This window comes from Somniosus microcephalus, chromosome 6 (assembly GCF_052327205.1).
Source record: "Somniosus microcephalus isolate GS21.2 chromosome 6, FLI_Smic_1.0, whole genome shotgun sequence".
In the NCBI taxonomy this organism is placed as follows: domain Eukaryota; kingdom Metazoa; phylum Chordata; class Chondrichthyes; order Squaliformes; family Somniosidae; genus Somniosus; species Somniosus microcephalus.
In genome coordinates this window covers 277,643,318-277,667,058 of record NC_140992.1, presented here as the reverse complement: position 1 = coordinate 277,667,058, position 23,741 = coordinate 277,643,318, and the positions used below count along the sequence as shown (strand labels likewise).

The window sequence follows — 23,741 nt, the reverse complement described above, 5'->3', positions numbered from 1 at the left end:
ACTGACCCACCCTGGGACAGTGTGACACAGTGACTGACCCACCCTGGGACAGTGTGACACAGTTACTGACCCACCCTGGGACAGTGTGACACAGCGACTGACCCACCCTGGGACAGTGTGACACAGTTACTGACCCACCCTGGGACAGTGTGACACAGTTACTGACCCACCCTGGGACAGTGAGACACAGTTACTGACCCACCCTGGGACAGTGTGACACAGCGACTGACCCACCCTGGGACAGTGAGACACAGTTACTGACCCACCCTGGGACAGTGAGACACAGTTACTGACCCACCCTGGGACAGTGTGACACAGCGACTGACCCACCCTGGGACAGTGTGACACAGTTACTGACCCACCCTGGGACAGTGTGACACAGCGACTGACCCACCCTGGGACAGTGAGACACAGTTACTGACCCACCCTGGGACAGTGTGACACAGTTACTGACCCACCCTGGGACAGTGAGACACAGTTACTGACCCACCCTGGGACAGTGTGACACAGTTACTGACCCACCCTGGGACAGTGAGACACAGTTACTGACCCACCCTGGGACAGTGTGACACAGTTACTGACCCACCCTGGGACAGTGTGACACAGTGACTGACCCACCCTGGGACAGTGAGACACAGTTACTGACCCACCCTGGGACAGTGTGACACAGTTACTGACCCACCCTGGGACAGTGTGACACAGTTACTGACCCACCCTGGGACAGTGTGACACAGTTACTGACCCACCCTGGGACAGTGTGACACAGTTACTGACCCACCCTGGGACAGTGTGACACAGTTACTGACCCACCCTGGGACAGTGAGACACAGTTACTGACCCACCCTGGGACAGTGAGACACAGTTACTGACCCACCCTGGGACATTGTGACACAGTTACTGACCCACCCTGGGACAGTGTGACACAGTTACTGACCCACCCTGGGACAGTGAGACACAGTTACTGACCCACCCTGGGACAGTGTGACACAGTTACTGACCCACCCTGGGACAGTGAGACACAGTTACTGACCCACCCTGGGACAGTGAGACACAGTTACTGACCCACCCTGGGACAGTGTGACACAGCGACTGACCCACCCTGGGACAGTGTGACACAGCGACTGACCCACCCTGGGACAGTGTGACACAGTTACTGACCCACCCTGGGACAGAGAGACACAGTTATTGACCCGCCCTGGGACAGTGTGACACAGCGACTGACCCACCCTGGGACAGTGTGACACAGTTACTGACCCACCCTGGGACAGTGTGACACAGCGACTGACCCACCCTGGGACAGTGTGACACAGTTACTGACCCACCCTGGGACAGTGTGACACAGTTACTGACCCAACCTCATTATTTGGGATTTTGGGATCGAATATCAGGAACATCGGAACGGGAGGAGGCCATTCAGCCCCTCGAGCCTGTTTTGCCATTCAGTCAGATCATGGCTGATCTGTATCTCAACACCATTTATCCATCTGTTCTCATTTCCCTTAATACCCTCGCCCAACAAATACCTATCGATCTCAGTTTTGAAATTTTCAATTGACCCCCAACATCCACAGCCTTTTGGGGGGGAGAGTTGCAGATTTCCACTCCCCTGTGTGTGAAGAAGTGTTTCCTGACATCACCCCTGAACGGCCTGGCTCTAATTTTAAGGTTATGAGGGACGAGCGTTTCACTGAGATGTGTTTATCTGTTACCAATCAGCTCCTGGACAGCAGCAAGCGTCCCAGGGAGAATTCTTTATCAACCAGTTCAACCAGACACAGGCTCCAACAGAGGGAATAAACCTACAGCTTTACACAGAAGGTAAAGGACAGAACTTCTTCATCGAGGAGCCTTGCTTAGGGACCAGGGTGCCTGGGCTCCACTGAGGAGAGAAAGAGGGGGAGAGAGGCCGTGGTTAGGGTTATAAAAGCTGTAGATTGCAGGAGGACTGAGGGAGGGAGGGGAATTCCACGCGTTACAAGATCCTGGGAAAGAATGAGTTAGAGCTGGAGACGGGCGAATGACTCGCTATTCCGTGGAGAAAGAAGGAAGTTGTGGGGCAGGGTACTTGTTGCTGAGATGGAACAGGAGGGACACGGACCGTGGTATTAGAGAGAGAGAGAGAGAGAGAGATAAGAAAGGCTGTGCGGAGAGTGGAGGCTACAGGATAACAAAATGATGAATTTATACAAAAGATTGATTGGGCCACGGTTGGAGGACTGTGTGTGAGATTGGGTAAAAGCCACAGAGAGTGGGCAGCGTAGATTCACCAGGATGATGCCAGACTGGTAATGAGGAGAGACTGAGATCCTGGGACTGTTCCCACTGGAGCAGAGAAGGCTGAGAGATGATTTAAACGAGGGGTCATTCATTTAAAATTCTCCCTGAGAGGGTGAGGGGAGAGGTTTGGGGAAATGTCTGTGCACAGAGCATGGATTGTTTAGCCACGAGGAATGGTCAAGGCAGAGACCCTGCAACAGTAACAACAACTTGAATTTCTATAGCGCCTTTACAGGAAAATCAGTTCAATATTTGCAGCAGAGGACGATTCAGGGCTTCCTCACCCAGGTTTGGGGATTGTTTGACCCCCCCACACAACGGCTACAACACAAAGTGAAGGATGTCGGTATTGGGGAACGGAACACTTTCCCATTTCAGGCAGCCAGTGTCAGTATCAAGCACTCCCGGGTACCACACGGGTTAGATACAGAGTAAAGCTCCCTCTACACTGCCCCATCAAACACTCCCAGGGCAGATACAGCACGGGTTAGATACAGAGCAATGCTCCCTCTACACTGTCCCATCAAACACTCCCAGGGCAGGTACAGCACGGGTTAGATACAGAGTAAAGCTCCCTCTACACTGTCCCATCAAACACTCCCAGGGCAGGTACAGCACGGGTTAGATACAGAGTAAAGCTCCCTCTACACTGTCCCATCAAACACTCCCGGGGCAGGTACAGCACGGGTTAGATACAGAGTAAAGCTCCCTCTACACTGTCCCATCAAACACTCCCAGGGCAGGTACAGCACGGGTTAGATACAGAGTAAAGCTTCCTCTACACTGTCCCATCAAACACTCCCAGGGCAGGTACAGCACGGGTTAGATACAGAGTAAAGCTCCCTCTACACTGTCCCATCAAACACTCCCAGGGCAGGTACAGCATGGGTTAGATACAGAGTAAAGCTCCCTCCGCACTGTCCCATCAAACACTCCCAGGGCAGGTACAGCACAGGTTAGATACAGAGTAAAGCTCCCTCTACACTGTCCCATCAAACACTCCCAGGGCAGGGACAGCACGGGTTAGATACAGAGTAAAGCTCCCTCTACACTACCACATCAAACACTCCCAGGGCAGGTACAGCACGGGTTAGATACAGAGTAAAGCTCCCTCTACACTGTTCCATCAAACACTCCCAGGGCAGGGACATCACGGGTTAGATACAGAGTAAAGCTCCCTCTACACTGTCCCATCAAACACTCCCAGGGCAGGTACAGCACGGGTTAGATACAGAGTAAAGCTCCCTCTACACTGTCCCATCAAACACTCCCAGGGCAGGTACAGCACGGGTTAGATACAGAGTAAAGCTCCCTCTACACTGTCCCATCAAACACTCCCGGGGCAGGTACAGCACGGGTTAGATACAGATTAAAGCTCCCTCTACACTGTCCCATCAAACACTCCCAGGGCAGATACATCACGGGTTAGATACAGAGTACAGCTCCCCCTACACTGTCACATCAAACACTCCCGGGGCAGGTACAGCATGGGTTAGATACAGAGTAAAGCTCCCTCTACACTGTCCCATCTAACACTCCCAGGGCAGGTACCGCACAGGTTAGATACAGAGGAAAGCTCCCTCTACACTGTCCCATCAAACACTCCCAGGGCAGGCACAGCACGGGTTAGATACAGAGTAAAGCTCCCTCTACACTGTCCCTTCAAACACTCCCAGGGCAGGTACAGCACGGGTTAGATACAGAGTAAAGCTCCCTCTACACTGTCCCATCAAACACTCCCAGGGCAGGTACAGCACGGGTTAGATACAGAGTAAAGCTCCCTCTACACTGTCCCATCAAACACTCCCAGGGCAGGTACAGCACGGGTTAGATACAGAGTAAAGCTCCCTCTACACTGTCCCATCAAACACTCGCAGGGCAGGTACAGCACGGGTTAGATACAGAGTAAAGCTCCCTCTACACTGTCCCATCAAACACTCCCAGGGCAGGTACAGCACGGGTTAGATACAGAGTAACGCTCCCTCTACACTGTCCCATCAAACACTCCCAGGGCAGGTACAGCACGAGTTAGATACAGAGTAAAGCTCCCTCTACACTGTCCCAGCAAACACTCCCAGGACAGGTACAGCACGGGTTAGATACAGAGTAACGCTCCCTCTACACTGTCCCATCAAACACTCCCAGGGCAGGTACAGCACGGGTTAGATACAGAGTAAAGCTCCCTCTAGACTGTCCCAGCAAAAATTCCCACCGGCAGGAACAGCACGGGTTAGATACAGAGTAAAGCTCCCTCTACACTGTCCCATCAAACACTCCCAGGGCAGGTACAGCACGGGTTAGATACAGAGTAAAGTTCCCTCTACACTGTCCCATCAAACACTCCCAGGGCAGGTACAGCACGGGTTAGATACAGAGTAAAGCTCCCTCTACACTGTCCCATCAAACACTCCCAGGACAGGTACAGCACGGGTTAGATACAGAGTAAAGCTCCCTCTACACTGTCCCATCAAACACTCCCAGGACAGGTACAGCACGTGTCAGATACAGAGTAAAGCTCCCTCTACACTGTCCCAGCAAACACTCCCAGGACAGGTACAGCATGGGTTAGATACAGAGTAAAGCTCCCTCTGCACTGTCCCATCAAACACTCCCAGGGCAGGTACAGCACGGGTTAGATACAGAGTAAAGCTCCCTCTACACTGTCCCAGCAAAAATTCCCACCGGCAGGAACAGCACGGGTTAGATACAGAGTAAAGTTCCCTCTACACTGTCCCATCAAACACTCCCAGGGCAGGTACAGCACGGGTTAGATACAGAGTAACGCTCCCTCTACACTGTCCCATCAAACACTCCCAGGGCAGGTACAGCACGAGTTAGATGCAGAGTAAGGCTCCCTCTACACTGTCCCGTCAAACACTCCCAGGGCAGGCACAGCACGGGTTAGATACAGAGTAAAGCTCCCTCTACACTGTCCCGTCAAACACTCCCAGGGCAGGTACAGCACGGGTTAGATACAGAGTAAAGCTCCCTCTACACTGTCCCATCAAACACTCCCAGGGCAGGTACCGCACGGGTTAGATACAGAGTAAAACTCCCTCTACACTGTCCCATCAAACACTCCAGGGCAGGTACAGCACAGGTTAGATACAGAGTAAAGCTCCCTCGACACTCTCCCATCAAACACTCCCAGGGCAGGTACAGCACGGGTTAGATACAGAGTAAAGCTCCCTCTACACTGTCCAATCAAACACTCCCAGGGCAGGTACAGCACGGGTTAGATACAGAGTAAAGCTCCCTCTACACTGTCCCAGCAAAAATTCCCACCGGCAGGAACAGCACGGGTTAGATACAGAGTAAAGCTCCCTCTACACTGTCCCATCAAACACTCCCAGGGCAGGTACAGCACGGGTTAGATGCAGAGTAAAGCTACCTCTACACTGTCCCATCAAACACTCCCAGGGCAGGTACAGCACAGTTTAGATACAGAGTAAAGCTCCCTCTACACTGTCCCATCAAACACTCCCAGGGCAGGTACAGCACGGGTTAGATACAGAGTAAAGCTCCCTCTACACTGTCCCGTCAAACACTCCCAGGGCAGGTACAGCACGGGTTAGATACAGAGTAAAGCTCCCTCTACACTGTCTCATCAAACACTCCCAGGGCAGGTACAGCACGGGTTAGATACAGAGTAAAGTTCCCTCGACACTGTCCCATCAAACACTCCCAGGGCAGGTACAGCACGGGTTAGATACAGAGTAAAGCTCCCTCTACACTGTCCCATCAAACACTCCCAGGACAGGTACAGCACGGGTTAGATACAGAGTAAAGCTCCCTCGACACTGTCCCATCAAACACTCCCAGGGCAGGTACAGCACGGGTTAGATACAGAGTAAAGCTCCCTCTACACTGTCTCATCAAACACTCCCAGGGCAGGTACAGCACGGGTTAGATACAGAGTAAAGTTCCCTCGACACTGTCCCATCAAACACTCCCAGGGCAGGTACAGCACGGGTTAGATACAGAGTAAAGCTCCCTCTACACTGTCCCATCAAACACTCCCAGGACAGGTACAGCACGGGTTAGATACAGAGTAAAGCTCCCTCAACACGGTCCCATCAAACACTCCCAGGGCAGGTACAGCACGGGTTAGATACAGAGTAAAGCTCCCTCTACACTGTCCCAGCAAAAATTCCCACCAGCAGGAACAGCACGGGTTAGATACAGAGTAAAGCTCCCTCTACACTGTCCCATCAAACACTCCCAGGGCAGGTACAGCACGGGTTAGATACAGAGTACAGCTCCCTCTACACTGTCCCATCAAACACTCCCAGGGCAGGTACAGCACGGGTTAGATACAGAGTAAAGCTCCCTCTACACTGTCCCAGCAAAAATTCCCACCGGCAGGAACAGCACGGGTTACATACAGAGTAAAGCTCCCTCTACACTGTCCCATCAAACACTCCCAGGGCAGGTACAGCACGGGTTAGATACAGAGTAAAGCTCCCTCTACACTGTCCCATCAAACACTCCCAGGGCAGGTACAGCACAGGTTAGATACAGAGTAAAGCTCCCTCTACACTGTCCCATCAAACACTCCCAGGGCAGGTACAGCACGGGTTAGATACAGAGTAAAGCTCCCTCTACACTGTCCCGTCAAACACTCCCAGGGCAGGTACAGCACGGGTTAGATACAGAGTAAAGTTCCCTCTACACTGTCCCATCAAACACTCCCAGGGCAGGTACAGCACGGGTTAGATACAGAGTAAAGCTCCCTCTACACTGTCTCATCAAGCACTCCCAGGGCAGGTACAGCACGGGTTAGATACAGAGTAAAGCTCCCTCTACACTGTCCCATCAAACACTCACAGGGCAGGTACAGCACGGGTTAGATACAGAGTAAAGCTCCCTCTACACTGTCCCATCTAACACTCCCAGGGCAGGTACCGCACGGGTCAGATACAGAGTAAAGCTCCCTCTACACTGTCCCATCAAATACTCCAGGGCAGGTACAGCACAGGTTAGATACAGAGTAAAGCTCCCTCGACACTGTCCCATCAAACACTCCCAGGGCAGGTACAGCACGGGTTAGATACAGAGTAAAGCTCCCTCTACACTGTCCCATCAAACACTCCCAGGGCAGGTACAGCACGGGTTAGATACAGAGTAAAGCTCCCTCTACACTGTCCCATCAAACACTCCCAGGGCATGTACAGCACGGGTTAGATACAGAGTAACGCTCCCTCTACACTGTCCCATCAAACACTCCCAGGGCAGGTACAGCACGAGTTACATACAGAGTAAAGCTCCCTCGACACTGTCCCAGCAAACACTCCCAGGACAGGTACAGCACAGGTTAGATACAGAGTAAAGCTCCCTCTACACTGTCCCATCAAACACTCCCAGGGCAGGTGCAGCACGGGTTAGATACAGAGTAAAGCTCCCTCTACACTGTCCCAGCAAAAATTCCCACCGGCAGGAACAGCACGGGTTAGATACAGAGTAAAGCTCCCTCTACACTGTCCCATCAAACACTCCCAGGGCAGGTACAGCACGGGTTAGATACAGAGTAAAGCTCCCTCTACACTGTCCCATCAAACACTCGCAGGGCAGGTACAGCACGGGTTAGATACAGAGTAAAGCTCCCTCTACACTGTCCCATCAAACACTCCCAGGGCAGGTACAGCACGGGTTAGATACAGAGTAACGCTCCCTCTACACTGTCCCATCAAACACTCCCAGGGCAGGTACAGCACGAGTTAGATACAGAGTAAAGCTCCCTCTACACTGTCCCAGCAAACACTCCCAGGACAGGTACAGCACGGGTTAGATACAGAGTAACGCTCCCTCTACACTGTCCCATCAAACACTCCCAGGGCAGGTACAGCACGGGTTAGATACAGAGTAAAGCTCCCTCTAGACTGTCCCAGCAAAAATTCCCACCGGCAGGAACAGCACGGGTTAGATACAGAGTAAAGCTCCCTCTACACTGTCCCATCAAACACTCCCAGGGCAGGTACAGCACGAGTTAGATGCAGAGTAAGGCTCCCTCTACACTGTCCCGTCAAACACTCCCAGGGCAGGTACAGCACGGGTTAGATACAGAGTAAAGCTCCCTCTACACTGTCCCGTCAAACACTCCCAGGGCAGGTACAGCACGGGTTAGATACAGAGTAAAGCTCCCTCTACACTGTCCCATCAAACACTCCCAGGGCAGGTACCGCACGGGTTAGATACAGAGTAAAACTCCCTCTACACTGTCCCATCAAACACTCCAGGGCAGGTACAGCACAGGTTAGATACAGAGTAAAGCTCCCTCGACACTGTCCCATCAAACACTCCCAGGGCAGGTACAGCACGGGTTAGATACAGAGTAAAGCTCCCTCTACACTGTCCCAGCAAAAATTCCCACCGGCAGGAACAGCACGGGTTAGATACAGAGTAAAGCTCCCTCTACACTGTCCCATCAAACACTCCCAGGGCAGGTACAGCACGGGTTAGATCCAGAGTAAAGCTACCTCTACACTGTCCCATCAAACACTCCCAGGGCAGGTACAGCACAGTTTAGATACAGAGTAAAGCTCCCTCTACACTGTCCCATCAAACACTCCCAGGGCAGGTACAGCACGGGTTAGATACAGAGTAAAGCTCCCTCTACACTGTCCCGTCAAACACTCCCAGGGCAGGTACAGCACGGGTTAGATACAGAGTAAAGTTCCCTCGACACTGTCCCATCAAACACTCCCAGGGCAGGTACAGCACGGGTTAGATACAGAGTAAAGCTCCCTCTACACTGTCTCATCAAACACTCCCAGGGCAGGTACAGCACGGGTTAGATACAGAGTAAAGTTCCCTCTACACTGTCCCATCAAACACTCCCAGGGCAGGTACAGCACGGGTTAGATACAGAGTAAAGCTCCCTCTACACTGTCCCATCAAACACTCCCAGGACAGGTACAGCACGGGTTAGATACAGAGTAAAGCTCCCTCTACACTGTCCCATCAAACACTCCCAGGGCAGGTACAGCACGGGTTAGATACAGAGTAAAGCTCCCTCTGCACTGTCCCAGCAAAAATTCCCACCGGCAGGAACAGCACGGGTTAGATACAGAGTAAAGCTCCCTCTACACTGTCCCATCAAACACTCCCAGGGCAGGTACAGCACGGGTTAGATACAGAGTAAAGCTCCCTCTACACTGTCCCATCAAACACTCCCAGGGCAGGTACAGCACGGGTTAGATACAGAGTAAAGCTCCCTCTACACTGTCCCAGCAACAATTCCCACCGGCAGGAACAGCACGGGTTACATACAGAGTAAAGCTCCCTCTACACTGTCCCATCAAACACTCCCAGGGCAGGTACAGCACGGGTTAGATACAGAGTAAAGCTACCTCTACACTGTCCCATCAAACACTCCCAGGGCAGGAACAGCACAGGTTAGATACAGAGTAAAGCTCCCTCTACACTGTCCCATCAAACACTCCCAGGGCAGGTACAGCACGGGTTAGATACAGAGTAAAGCTCCCTCTACACTGTCTCATCAAGCACTCCCAGGGCAGGTACAGCACGGGTTAGATACAGAGTAAAGCTCCCTCTACACTGTCCCATCAAACACTCCCAGGGCAGGTACAGCACGGGTTAGATACAGAGTAAAGCTCCCTCTACACTGTCCCATCTAACACTCCCAGGGCAGGTACCGCACGGGTCAGATACAGAGTAAAGCTCCCTCTACACTGTCCCATCAAATACTCCAAGGCAGGTACAGCACAGGTTAGATACAGAGTAAAGCTCCCTCGACACTGTCCCATCAAACACTCCCAGGGCAGGGACAGCACGGGTTAGATACAGAGTAAAGCTCCCTCGACACTGTCCCATCAAACACTCCCAGGGCAGGTACAGCACGGGTTAGATACAGAGTAAAGCTCCCTCTACACTGTCCCATCAAACACTCCCAGGGCAGGTACAGCACGGGTTAGATACAGAGTAACGCTCCCTCTACACTGTCCCATCAAACACTCCCAGGGCAGGTACAGCACGAGTTAGATACAGAGTAAAGCTCCCTCGACACTGTCCCAGCAAACACTCCCAGGACAGGGACAGCACAGGTTAGATACAGAGTAAAGCTCCCTCTACACTGTCCCATCAAACACTCCCAGGGCAGGTACAGCACGGGTTAGATACAGAGTAAAGCTCCCTCTACACTGTCCCAGCAAAAATTCCCACCGGCAGGAACAGCACGGGTTAGATACAGAGTAAAGCTCCCTCTACACTGTCCCATCAAACACTCCCAGGGCAGGTACAGCACGGGTTAGATACAGAGTAAAGCTCCCTCTACACTGTCCCATCAAACACTCGCAGGGCAGGTGCAGCACGGGTTAGATACAGAGTAAAGCTCCCTCAACACTGTCCCATCAAACACTCCCAGGGCAGGTACAGCACGGGTTAGATACAGAGTAACGCTCCCTCGACACTGTCCCATCAAACACTCCCAGGGCAGGTACAGCACGAGTTAGATACAGAGTAAAGCTCCCTCTACACTGTCCCAGCAAACACTCCCAGGACATGTACAGCACGGGTTAGATACAGAGTAACGCTCCCTCTACACTGTCCCATCAAACACTCCCAGGGCAGGTACAGCACGGGTTAGATACAGAGTAAAGCTCCCTCTAGACTGTCCCAGCAAAAATTCCCACCGGCAGGAACAGCACAGGTTAGATACAGAGTAAAGCTCACTCTACACTGTCCCATCAAACACTCCCAGGGCAGGTACAGCACGGGTTAGACACAGAGTAAAGTTCCCTCTACACTGTCCCATCAAACACTCCCAGGGCAGGTACAGCACGGGTTAGATACAGAGTAAAGCTCCCTCTACACTGTCCCATCAAACACTCCCAGGACAGGTACAGCACGGGTTAGATACAGAGTAAAGCTCCCTCTACACTGTCCCATCAAACACTCCCAGGACAGGTACAGCACGTGTTAGATACAGAGTAAAGCTCCCTCTACACTGTCCCAGCAAACACTCCCAGGACAGGTACAGCATGGGTTAGATACAGAGTAAAGCTCCCTCTGCACTGTCCCATCAAACACTCCCAGGGCAGGTACAGCACGGGTTAGATACAGAGTAAAGCTCCCTCTACACTGTCCCAGCAAAAATTCCCACCGGTAGGAACAGCACGGGTTAGATACAGAGTAAAGCTCCCTCTACACTGTCCCATCAAACACTCCCAGGGCAGGTACAGCACGGGTTAGATACAGAGTAACGCTCCCTCTACACTGTCCCATCAAACACTCCCAGGGCAGGTACAGCACGAGTTAGATGCAGAGTAAGGCTCCCTCTACACTGTCCCGTCAAACACTCCCAGGGTAGGTACAGCACGGGTTAGATACAGAGTAAAGCTCCCTCTACACTGTCCCGTCAAACACTCCCAGGGCAGGTACAGCACGGGTTAGATACAGAGTAAAGCTCCCTCTACACTGTCCCATCAAACACTCCCAGGGCAGGTACCGCACGGGTTAGATACAGAGTAAAACTCCCTCTACACTGTCCCATCAAACACTCCAGGGCAGGTACAGCACAGGTTAGATACAGAGTAAAGCTCCCTCGACACTGTCCCATCAAACACTCCCAGGGCAGGTACAGCACGGGTTAGATACAGAGTAAAGCTCCCTCTACACTGTCCAATCAAACACTCCCAGGGCAGGTACAGCACGGGTTAGATACAGAGTAAAGCTCCCTCTGCACTGTCCCATCAAACACTCCCAGGGCAGGTACAGCACGGGTTAGATACAGAGTAAAGCTCCCTCTACACTGTCCCAGCAAAAATTCCCACCGGCAGGAACAGCACGGGTTAGATACAGAGTAAAGCTCCCTCTACACTGTCCCATCAAACACTCCCAGGGCAGGTACAGCACGGGTTAGATACAGAGTAAAGCTACCTCTACACTGTCCCATCAAACACTCCCAGGGCAGGTACAGCACAGTTTAGATACAGAGTAAAGCTCCCTCTACACTGTCCCATCAAACACTCCCAGGGCAGGTACAGCACGGGTTAGATACAGAGTAAAGCTCCCTCTACACTGTCCCGTCAAACACTCCCAGGGCAGGTACAGCACGGGTTAGATACAGAGTAAAGCTCCCTCTACACTGTCCAATCAAACACTCCCAGGGCAGGTACAGCACGGGTTAGATACAGAGTAAAGCTCCCTCTACACTGTCCCATCAAACACTCCCAGGGCAGGTACAGCACGGGTTAGATACAGAGTGAAGCTCCCTCTACACTGTCCCAGCAAAAATTCCCACCGGCAGGAACAGCACGGGTTAGATACAGAGTAAAGCTCCCTCTACACTGTCCCATCAAACACTCCCAGGGCAGGTACAGCACGGGTTAGATACAGAGTAAAGCCAGCTCTACACTGTCCCATCAAACACTCCCAGGGCAGGTACAGCACAGTTTAGATACAGAGTAAAGCTCCCTCTACACTGTCCCATCAAACACTCCCAGGGCAGGTACAGCACGGGTTAGATACAGAGTAAAGCTCCCTCTACACTGTCCCGTCAAACACTCCCAGGGCAGGTACAGCACGGGTTAGATACAGAGTAAAGTTCCCTCTACACTGTCCCATCAAACACTCCCAGGGCAGGTACAGCACGGGTTAGATACAGAGTAAAGCTCCCTCTACACTGTCTCATCAAACACTCCCAGGGCAGGTACAGCACGGGTTAGATACAGAGTAAAGTTCCCTCTACACTGTCCCATCAAACACTCCCAGGGCAGGTACAGCACGGGTTAGATACAGAGTAAAGCTCCCTCTACACTGTCCCATCAAACACTCCCAGGACAGGTACAGCACGGGTTAGATACAGAGTAAAGCTCCCTCTACACTGTCCCATCAAACACTCCCAGGGCAGGTACAGCACGGGTTAGATACAGAGTAAAGCTCCCTCTACACTGTCCCAGCAAAAATTCCCACCGGCAGGAACAGCACGGGTTAGATACAGAGTAAAGCTCCCTCTACACTGTCCCATCAAACACTCCCAGGGCAGGTACAGCACGGGTTAGATACAGAGTAAAGCTCCCTCTACACTGTCCCATCAAACACTCCCAGGGCAGGTACAGCACGGGTTAGATACAGAGTAAAGCTCCCTCTACACTGTCCCAGCAAAAATTCCCACCGGCAGGAACAGCACGGGTTACATACAGAGTAAAGCTCCCGCTACACTGTCCCATCAAACACTCCCAGGGCAGGTACAGCACGGGTTAGATACAGAGTAAAGCTCCCTCTACACTGTCCCATCAAACACTCCCAGGGCAGGTACAGCACAGGTTAGATACAGAGTAAAGCTCCCTCTACACTGTCCCATCAAACACTCCCAGGGCAGGTACAGCACGGGTTAGATACAGAGTAAAGCTCCCTCTACACTGTCCCATCAAACACTCCCAGGGCAGGTACAGCACGGGTTAGATACAGAGTAAAGCTCCCTCTACACTGTCCCATCAAACACTCCCAGGGCAGGTACAGCACGGGTTAGATACAGAGTAACGCTCCCTCTACACTGTCCCATCAAACACTCCCAGGGCAGGAACAGCACGAGTTAGATACAGAGTAAAGCTCCCTCGACACTGTCCCAGCAAACACTCCCAGGACAGGTACAGCACAGGTTAGATACAGAGTAAAGCTCCCTCTACACTGTCCCATCAAACACTCCCAGGGCAGGTACAGCACGGGTTAGATACAGAGTAAAGCTCCCTCTACACTGTCCCAGCAAAAATTCCCACCGGCAGGAACAGCACGGGTTAGATACAGAGTAAAGCTCCCTCTACACTGTCCCATCAAACACTCCCAGGGCAGGTACAGCACGGGTTAGATACAGAGTAACGCTCCCTCTACACTGTCCCATCAAACACTCCCAGGGCAGGTACAGCACGAGTTAGATGCAGAGTAAGGCTCCCTCTACACTGTCCCGTCAAACACTCCCAGGGCAGGTACAGCACAGTTTAGATACAGTGTAAAGCTCCCTCTACACTGTCCCATCAAACACTCCCAGGGCAGGTACAGCACGGGTTAGATACAGAGTAAAGCTCCCTCTACACTGTCCCGTCAAACACTCCCAGGGCAGGTACAGCACGGGTTAGATACAGAGTAAAGTTCCCTCTACACTGTCCCATCAAACACTCCCAGGGCAGGTACAGCACGGGTTAGATACAGAGTAAAGCTCCCTCTACACTGTCTCATCAAACACTCCCAGGGCAGGTACAGCACGGGTTAGATACAGAGTAAAGCTCCCTCTACACTGTCCCATCAAACACTCCCAGGACAGGTACAGCACGGGTTAGATACAGAGTAAAGCTCCCTCTACACTGTCCCATCAAACACTCCCAGGGCAGGTACAGCACGGGTTAGATACAGAGTAAAGCTCCCTCTACAATGTCCCAGCAAAAATTCCCAACGGCAGGAACAGCACGGGTTAGATACAGAGTAAAGCTCCCTCTACACTGTCCCATCAAACACTCCCAGGGCAGGTACAGCACGGGTTAGATACAGAGTAAAGCTCCCTCTACACTGTCCCATCAAACACTCCCAGGGCAGGTACAGCACGGGTTAGATACAGAGTAAAGCTCCCTCTACACTGTCCCAGCAAAAATTCCCACCGGCAGGAACAGCACGGGTTACATACAGAGTAAAGCTCCCTCTACACTGTCCCATCAAACACTCCCAGGGCAGGTACAGCACGGGTTAGATACAGAGTAAAGCTCCCTCTACACTGTCCCATCAAACACTCCCAGTGCAGGTACAGCACAGGTTAGATACAGAGTAAAGCTCCCTCTACACTGTCCCGTCAAACACTCCCAGGGCAGGTACAGCACGGGTTAGATACAGAGTAAAGTTCCCTCTACACTGTCCCATCAAACACTCCCAGGGCAGGTACAGCACGGGTTAGATACAGAGTAAAGCTCCCTCTACACTGTCTCATCAAACACTCCCAGGGCAGGTACAGCACGGGTTAGATACAGAGTAAAGCTCCCTCTACACTGTCCCATCAAACACTCCCAGGACAGGTACAGCACGGGTTAGATACAGAGTAAAGCTCCCTCTACACTGTCCCATCAAACACTCCCAGGGCAGGTACAGCACGGGTTAGATACAGAGTAAAGCTCCCTCTACAATGTCCCAGCAAAAATTCCCAACGGCAGGAACAGCACGGGTTAGATACAGAGTAAAGCTCCCTCTACACTGTCCCATCAAACACTCGCAGGGCAGGTGCCGCACGGGTCAGATACAGAGTAAAGCTCCCTCTACACTGTCCCATCAAATACTCCAGGGCAGGTACAGCACAGGTTAGATACAGAGTAAAGCTCCCTCGACACTGTCCCATCAAACACTCCCAGGGCAGGTACAGCACGGGTTAGATACAGAGTAAAGCTCCCTCTACACTGTCCCATCAAACACTCCCAGGGCAGGTACAGCACGGGTTAGATACAGAGTAACGCTCCCTCTACACTGTCCCATCAAACACTCCCAGGGCAGGTACAGCACGAGTTAGATGCAGAGTAAGGCTCCCTCGACACTGTCCCGTCAAACACTCCCAGGGCAGGTACAGCACGGGTTCGATACAGAGTAAAGCTCCCTCTACACTGTCCCGTCAAACACTCCCAGGGCAGGTACAGCACGGGTTAGATACAGAGTAAAGCTCCCTCTACACTGTCCCATCAAACACTCCAGGGCAGGTACAGCACAGGTTAGACACAGAGTAAAGCTCCCTCGACACTGTCCCATCAAACACTCCCAGGGCAGGTACAGCACGGGTTAGATACAGAGTAAAGCTCCCTCTACACTGTCCAATCAAACACTCCCAGGGCAGGTACAGCATGGGTTAGATACAGAGTAAAGCTCCCTCTACACTGTCCCATCAAACACTCCCAGGGCAGGTACAGCACGGGTTAGATACAGAGTAAAGCTCCCTCTACACTGTCTCATCAAACACTCCCAGGGCAGGTACAGCACGGGTTAGATACAGAGTAAAGCTCCCTCTACACTGTCCCATCAAACACTCCCAGGGCAGGTACAGCACGGGTTAGATACAGAGTAAAGCTCCCTCTACACTGTCCCATCTAACACTCCCAGGGCAGGTACCGCACGGGTTAGATACAGAGTAAAGCTCCCTCTACACTGTCCCATCAAATACTCCAGGGCAGGTACAGCACAGGTTAGATACAGAGTAAAGCTCTCTCGACACTGTCCCATCAAACACTCCCAGGGCAGGTACAGCACGGGTTAGATACAGAGTAAAGCTCCCTCTACACTGTCCCATCAAACACTCCCAGGGCAGGTACAGCACGGGTTAGATACAGAGTAAAGCTCCCTCTACACTGTCCCATCAAACACTCCCAGGGCAGGTACAGCACGGGTTAGATACAGAGTAACGCTCCCTCTACACTGTCCCATCAAACACTCCCAGGGCAGGTACAGCACGAGTTAGATGCAGAGTAAGGCTCCCTCTACACTGTCCCGTCAAACACTCCCAGGGCACGTACAGCACGGGTTAGATACAGAGTAAAGCTCCCTCTACACTGTCCCGTCAAACACTCCCAGGGCAGGTACAGCACGGGTTAGATACAGAGTAAAGCTCCCTCTACACTGTCCCATCAAACACTCCAGGGCAGGTACAGCACAGGTTAGACACAGAGTAAAGCTCCCTCGACACTGTCCCATCAAACACTCCCAGGGCAGGTACAGCACGGGTTAGATACATAGTAAAGCTCCCTCTACACTGTCCAATCAAACACTCCCAGGGCAGGTACAGCACGGGTTAGATACAGAGTAAAGCTCCCTCTACACTGTCCCAGCAAAAATTCCCACCGGCAGGAACAGCACGGGTGAGATACAGAGTAAAGCTCCCTCTACACTGTCCCATCAAACACTCCCAGGGCAGGTACAGCACGGGTTAGATACAGAGTAAAGTTCCCTCTACACTGTCCCATCAAACACTCCCAGGGCAGGTACAGCACGGGTTAGATACAGCGTAAAGCTCCCTCTACACTGTCCCATCAAACACTCCCAGGACAGGTACAGCACGGGTTAGATACAGAGTAAAGCTCCCTCAACACTGTCCCATCAAAAACTCCCAGGACAGGTACAGCACGTGTTAGATACAGAGTAAAGCTCCCTCTACACTGTCCCAGCAAACACTCCCAGGAGAGGTACAGCACGGGTTAGATACAGAGTAAAGCTCCCTCTACACTGTCCCATCAAACACTCCCAGGGCAGGTACAGCACGGGTTAGATACAGAGTAACGCTCCCTCTACACTGTCCCATCAAACACTCCCAGGGCAGGTACAGCACGAGTTAGATACAGAGTAAAGCTCCCTCGACACTGTCCCAGCAAACACTCCCAGGACAGGTACAGCACGGGTTAGATACAGAGTAAAGCTCCCTCTACACTGTCCCATCAAACACTCCCAGGGCAGGTACAGCACGGGTTAGATACAGAGTAAAGCTCCCTCTACACTGTCCCAGCAAAAATTCCGACCGGCAGGAACAGCACGGGTTAGATACAGAGTAAAGCTCCCTCTACACTGTCCCATCAAACACTCCCAGGGCAGGTACAGCACGGGTTAGATACAGAGTAAAGTTCCCTCTACACTGTCCCAGCAAACACTCCCAGGACAGGGACAGCATGGGTTAGATACAGAGTAAAGCTCCCTCTACACTGTCCCATCAAACACTCCCAGGGCAGGTACAGCACGGGTTAGATACAGAGTAAAGCTCCCTCTACACTGTCCCATCAAACACTCCCAGGACAGGTACAGCACGGGTTAGATACAGAGTAAAGCTCCCTCTACACTGTCCCAGCAAACACTCCCAGGACAGGTACAGCATGGGTTAGATACAGAGTAAAGCTCCCTCTACACTGTCCCATCAAACACTCCCAGGGCAGGTACAGCACGGGTTAGATACAGAGTAAAGCTCCCTCTACACTGTCTCATCAAACACTCCCAGGGCAGGTACAGCACGGGTTAGATACAGAGTAAAGCTCCCTCTACACTGTCCCATCAAACACTCCCAGGGCAGGTACAGCACGGGTTAGATACAGAGTAAAGCTCCCTCTACACTGTCCCATCTAACACTCCCAGGGCAGGTACCGCACGGGTTAGATACAGAGTAAAGCTCCCTCTACACTGTCCCATCAAATACTCCAGGGCAGGTACAGCACAGGTTAGATACAGAGTAAAGCTCTCTCGACACTGTCCCATCAAACACTCCCAGGGCAGGTACAGCACGGGTTAGATACAGAGTAAAGCTCCCTCTACACTGTCCCATCAAACACTCCCAGGGCAGGTACAGCACGGGTTAGATACAGAGTAACGCTCCCTCTACACTGTCCCATCAAACACTCCCAGGGCAGGTACAGCACAGGTTAGATACAGAGTAAAGCTCTCTCGACACTGTCCCATCAAACACTCCCAGGGCAGGTACAGCACGGGTTAGATACAGAGTAAAGCTCCCTCTACACTGTCCCATCAAACACTCCCAGGGCAGGTACAGCACGGGTTAGATACAGAGTAACGCTCCCTCTACACTGTCCCATCAAACACTCCCAGGGCAGGTACAGCACGAGTTAGATGCAGAGTAAGGCTCCCTCTACACTGTCCCGTCAAACACTCCCAGGGCACGTACAGCACGGGTTAGATACAGAGTAAAGCTCCCTCTACACTGTCCCATCAAACACTCCAGGGCAGGTACAGCACGGGTTAGATACAGAGTAAAGCTCCCTCTACACTGTCCCATCAAACACTCCAGGGCAGGTACAGCACAGGTTAGACACAGAGTAAAGCTCCCTCGACACTGTCCCATCAAACACTCCCAGGGCAGGTACAGCACGGGTTAGATACATAGTAAAGCTCCCTCTACACTGTCCAATCAAACACTCCCAGGGCAGGTACAGCACGGGTTAGATACAGAGTAAAGCTCCCTCTACACTGTCCCATCAAACACTCCCAGGGCAGGTACAGCACGGGTTAGATACAGAGTAAAGCTCCCTCTACACTGTCTCATCAAACACTCCCAGGGCAGGTACAGCACGGGTTAGATACAGAGTAAAGTTCCCTCTACACTGTCCCATCAAACACTCCCAGGGCAGGTACAGCACGGGTTAGATACAGAGTAAAGCTCCCTCTACACTGTCCCATCAAACACTCCCAGGACAGGTACAGCACGGGTTAGATACAGAGTAAAGCTCCCTCTACACTGTCCCATCAAACACTCCCAGGGCAGGTACAGCACGGGTTAGATACAGAGTAAAGCTCCCTCTACACTGTCCCAGCAAAAATTCCCACCGGCAGGAACAGCACGGGTTGGATACAGAGTAAAGCTCCCTCTACACTGTCCCATCAAACACTCCCAGGGCAGGTACAGCACGGGTTAGATACAGAGTAAAGCTCCCTCTACACTGTCCCATCAAACACTCCCAGGGCAGGTACAGCACGGGTTAGATACAGAGTAAAGCTCCCTCTACACTGTCCCAGCAAAAATTCCCACCGGCAGGAACAGCACGGGTTACATACAGAGTAAAGCTCCCTCTACACTGTCCCATCAAACACTCCCAGGGCAGGTACAGCACGGGTTAGATACAGAGTAAAGCTCCCTCTACACTGTCCCATCAAACACTCCCAGGGCAGGTACAGCACAGGTTAGATACAGAGTAAAGCTCCCTCTGCACTGTCCCATCAAACACTCCCAGGGCAAGTACAGCACGGGTTAGATACAGAGTAAAGCTCCCTCTACACTGTCCCGTCAAACACTCCCAGGGCAGGTACAGCACGGGTTAGATACAGAGTAAAGTTCCCTCTACACTGTCCCATCAAACACTCCCAGGGCAGGTACAGCACGGGTTAGATACAGAGTAAAGCTCCCTCTACACTGTCTCATCAAACACTCCCAGAACAGGTACAGCACGGGGTAGATACAGAGTAAAGCTCCCTCTACACTGTCCCATCAAACACTCCCAGGGCAGGTACAGCACGGGTTAGATACAGAGTAAAGCTCCCTCTACACTGTCCCATCTAACACTCGCAGGGCAGGTGCCGCACGGGTCAGATACAGAGTAAAGCTCCCTCTACACTGTCCCATCAAATACTCCAGGGCAGGTACAGCACAGGTTAGATACAGAGTAAAGCTCCCTCGACACTGTCCCATCAAACACTCCCAGGGCAGGTACAGCACGGGTTAGATACAGAGTAAAGCTCCCTCTACACTGTCCCATCAAACACTCCCAGGGCAGGTACAGCACGGGTTAGATACAGAGTAACGCTCCCTCTACACTGTCCCATCAAACACTCCCAGGGCAGGTACAGCACGAGTTAGATGCAGAGTAAGGCTCCCTCGACACTGTCCCGTCAAACACTCCCAGGGCAGGTACAGCACGGGTTCGATACAGAGTAAAGCTCCCTCTACACTGTCCCGTCAAACACTCCCAGGGCAGGTACAGCACGGGTTAGATACAGAGTAAAGCTCCCTCTACACTGTCCCATCAAACACTCCACGGCAGGTACAGCACAGGTTAGACACAGAGTAAAGCTCCCTCGACACTGTCCCATCAAACACTCCCAGGGCAGGTACAGCACGGGTTAGATACAGAGTAAAGCTCCCTCTACACTGTCCAATCAAACACTCCCAGGGCAGGTACAGCATGGGTTAGATACAGAGTAAAGCTCCCTCTACACTGTCCCATCAAACACTCCCAGGGCAGGTACAGCACGGGTTAGATACAGAGTAAAGCTCCCTCTACACTGTCTCATCAAACACTCCCAGGGCAGGTACAGCACGGGTTAGATACAGAGTAAAGCTCCCTCTACACTGTCCCATCAAACACTCCCAGGGCAGGTACAGCACGGGTTAGATACAGAGTAAAGCTCCCTCTACACTGTCCCATCTAACACTCCCAGGGCAGGTACCGCACGGGTTAGATACAGAGTAAAGCTCCCTCTACACTGTCCCATCAAATACTCCAGGGCAGGTACAGCACAGGTTAGATACAGAGTAAAGCTCTCTCGACACTGTCCCATCAAACACTCCCAGGGCAGGTACAGCACGGGTTAGATACAGAGTAAAGCTCCCTCTACACTGTCCCATCAAACACTCCCAGGGCAGGTACAGCACGGGTTAGATACAGAGTAAAGCTCCCTCTACACTGTCCCATCAAACACTCCCAGGGCAGGTACAGCACGGGTTAGATACAGAGTAACGCTCCCTCTACACTGTCCCATCAAACACTCCCAGGGCAGGTACAGCACGAGTTAGATGCAGTGTAAGGCTCCCTCTACACTGTCCCGTCAAACACTCCCAGGGCACGTACAGCACGGGTTAGATACAGAGTAAAGCTCCCTCTACACTGTCCCGTCAAACACTCCCAGGGCAGGTACAGCACGGGTTAGATACAGAGTAAAGCTCCCTCTACACTGTCCCATCAAACACTCCAGGGCAGGTACAGCACAGGTTAGACACGGAGTAAAGCTCCCTCGACACTGTCCCATCAAACACTCCCAGGGCAGGTACAGCACGGGTTAGATACATAGTAAAGCTCCCTCTACACTGTCCAATCAAACACTCCCAGGGCAGGTACAGCACGGGTTAGATACAGAGTAAAGCTCCCTCTACACTGTCCCATCAAACACTCCCAGGGCAGGTACAGCACGGGTTAGATACAGAGTAAAGCTCCCTCTACACTGTCTCATCAAACACTCCCAGGGCAGGTACAGCACGGGTTAGATACAGAGTAAAGTTCCCTCTACACTGTCCCATCAAACACTCCCAGGGCAGGTACAGCACGGGTTAGATACAGAGTAAAGCTCCCTCTACACTGTCCCATCAAACACTCCCAGGACAGGTACAGCACGGGTTAGATACAGAGTAAAGCTCCCTCTACACTGTCCCATCAAACACTCCCAGGGCAGGTACAGCACGGGTTAGATACAGAGTAAAGCTCCCTCTACACTGTCCCAGCAAAAATTCCCACCAGCAGGAACAGCACGGGTTGGATACAGAGTAAAGCTCCCTCTACACTGTCCCATCAAACACTCCCAGGGCAGGTACAGCACGGGTTAGATACAGAGTAAAGCTCCCTCTACACTGTCCCATCAAACACTCCCAGGGCAGGTACAGCACGGGTTAGATACAGAGTAAAGCTCCCTCTACACTGTCCCAGCAAAAATTCCCACCGGCAGGAACAGCACGGGTTACATACAGAGTAAAGCTCCCTCTACACTGTCCCATCAAACACTCCCAGGGCAGGTACAGCACGGGTTAGATACAGAGTAAAGCTCCCTCTACACTGTCCCATCAAACACTCCCAGGGCAGGTACAGCACAGGTTAGATACAGAGTAAAGCTCCCTCTGCACTGTCCCATCAAACACTCCCAGGGCAAGTACAGCACGGGTTAGATACAGAGTAAAGCTCCCTCTACACTGTCCCGTCAAACACTCCCAGGGCAGGTACAGCACGGGTTAGATACAGAGTAAAGTTCCCTCTACACTGTCCCATCAAACACTCCCAGGGCAGGTACAGCACGGGTTAGATACAGAGTAAAGCTCCCTCTACACTGTCTCATCAAACACTCCCAGAACAGGTACAGCACGGGGTAGATACAGAGTAAAGCTCCCTCTACACTGTCCCATCAAACACTCCCAGGGCAGGTACAGCACGGGTTAGATACAGAGTAAAGCTCCCTCTACACTGTCCCATCTAACACTCGCAGGGCAGGTGCCGCACGGGTCAGATACAGAGTAAAGCTCCCTCTACACTGTCCCATCAAATACTCCAGGGCAGGTACAGCACAGGTTAGATACAGAGTAAAGCTCCCTCTACACTGTCCCATCAAACACTCCCAGGACAGGTACAGCACGGGTTAGATACAGAGTAAAGCTCCCTCTACACTGTCCCAGCAAACACTCCCAGGACAGGTACAGCATGGGTTAGATACAGAGTAAAGCTCCCTCTACACTGTCCCATCAAACACTCCCAGGGCAGGTACAGCACGGGTTAGATACAGAGTAAAGCTCCCTCTACACTGTCTCATCAAACACTCCCAGGGCAGGTACAGCACGGGTTAGATACAGAGTAAAGCTCCCTCTACACTGTCCCATCAAACACTCCCAGGGCAGGTACAGCACGGGTTAGATACAGAGTAAAGCTCCCTCTACACTGTCCCATCTAACACTCCCAGGGCAGGTACCGCACGGGTTAGATACAGAGTAAAGCTCCCTCTACACTGTCCCATCAAATACTCCAGGGCAGGTACAGCACAGGTTAGATACAGAGTAAAGCTCTCTCGACACTGTCCCATCAAACACTCCCAGGGCAGGTACAGCACGGGTTAGATACAGAGTAAAGCTCCCTCTACACTGTCCCATCAAACACTGCCAGGGCAGGTACAGCACGGGTTAGATACAGAGTAAAGCTCCCTCTACACTGTCCCATCAAACACTCCCAGGGCAGGTACAGCAC

General features: G+C 52.2%; 1 protein-coding gene across 3 annotated transcripts in view; it reads left to right on the top strand.

The window, feature by feature from the left end:
- ss18l2 (ss18, like 2) overlaps nucleotides 1-23,741 on the top strand; it is a 114,084-nt gene that overhangs the window by 40,053 nt on the left and 50,290 nt on the right. For 2 of the 3 annotated variants that reach the window (XM_085991893.1, XM_085991891.1), the window contains exon 6: nucleotides 1,717-1,818. The exons of the other annotated variant lie outside the window; for it this stretch is intronic. In XM_085991893.1, coding sequence (XP_085848019.1) covers nucleotides 1,717-1,818 — 102 coding nt within the window. The remainder of the gene's footprint in view (nucleotides 1-1,716; nucleotides 1,819-23,741) is intronic. 3 annotated transcript variants of the gene reach the window in all.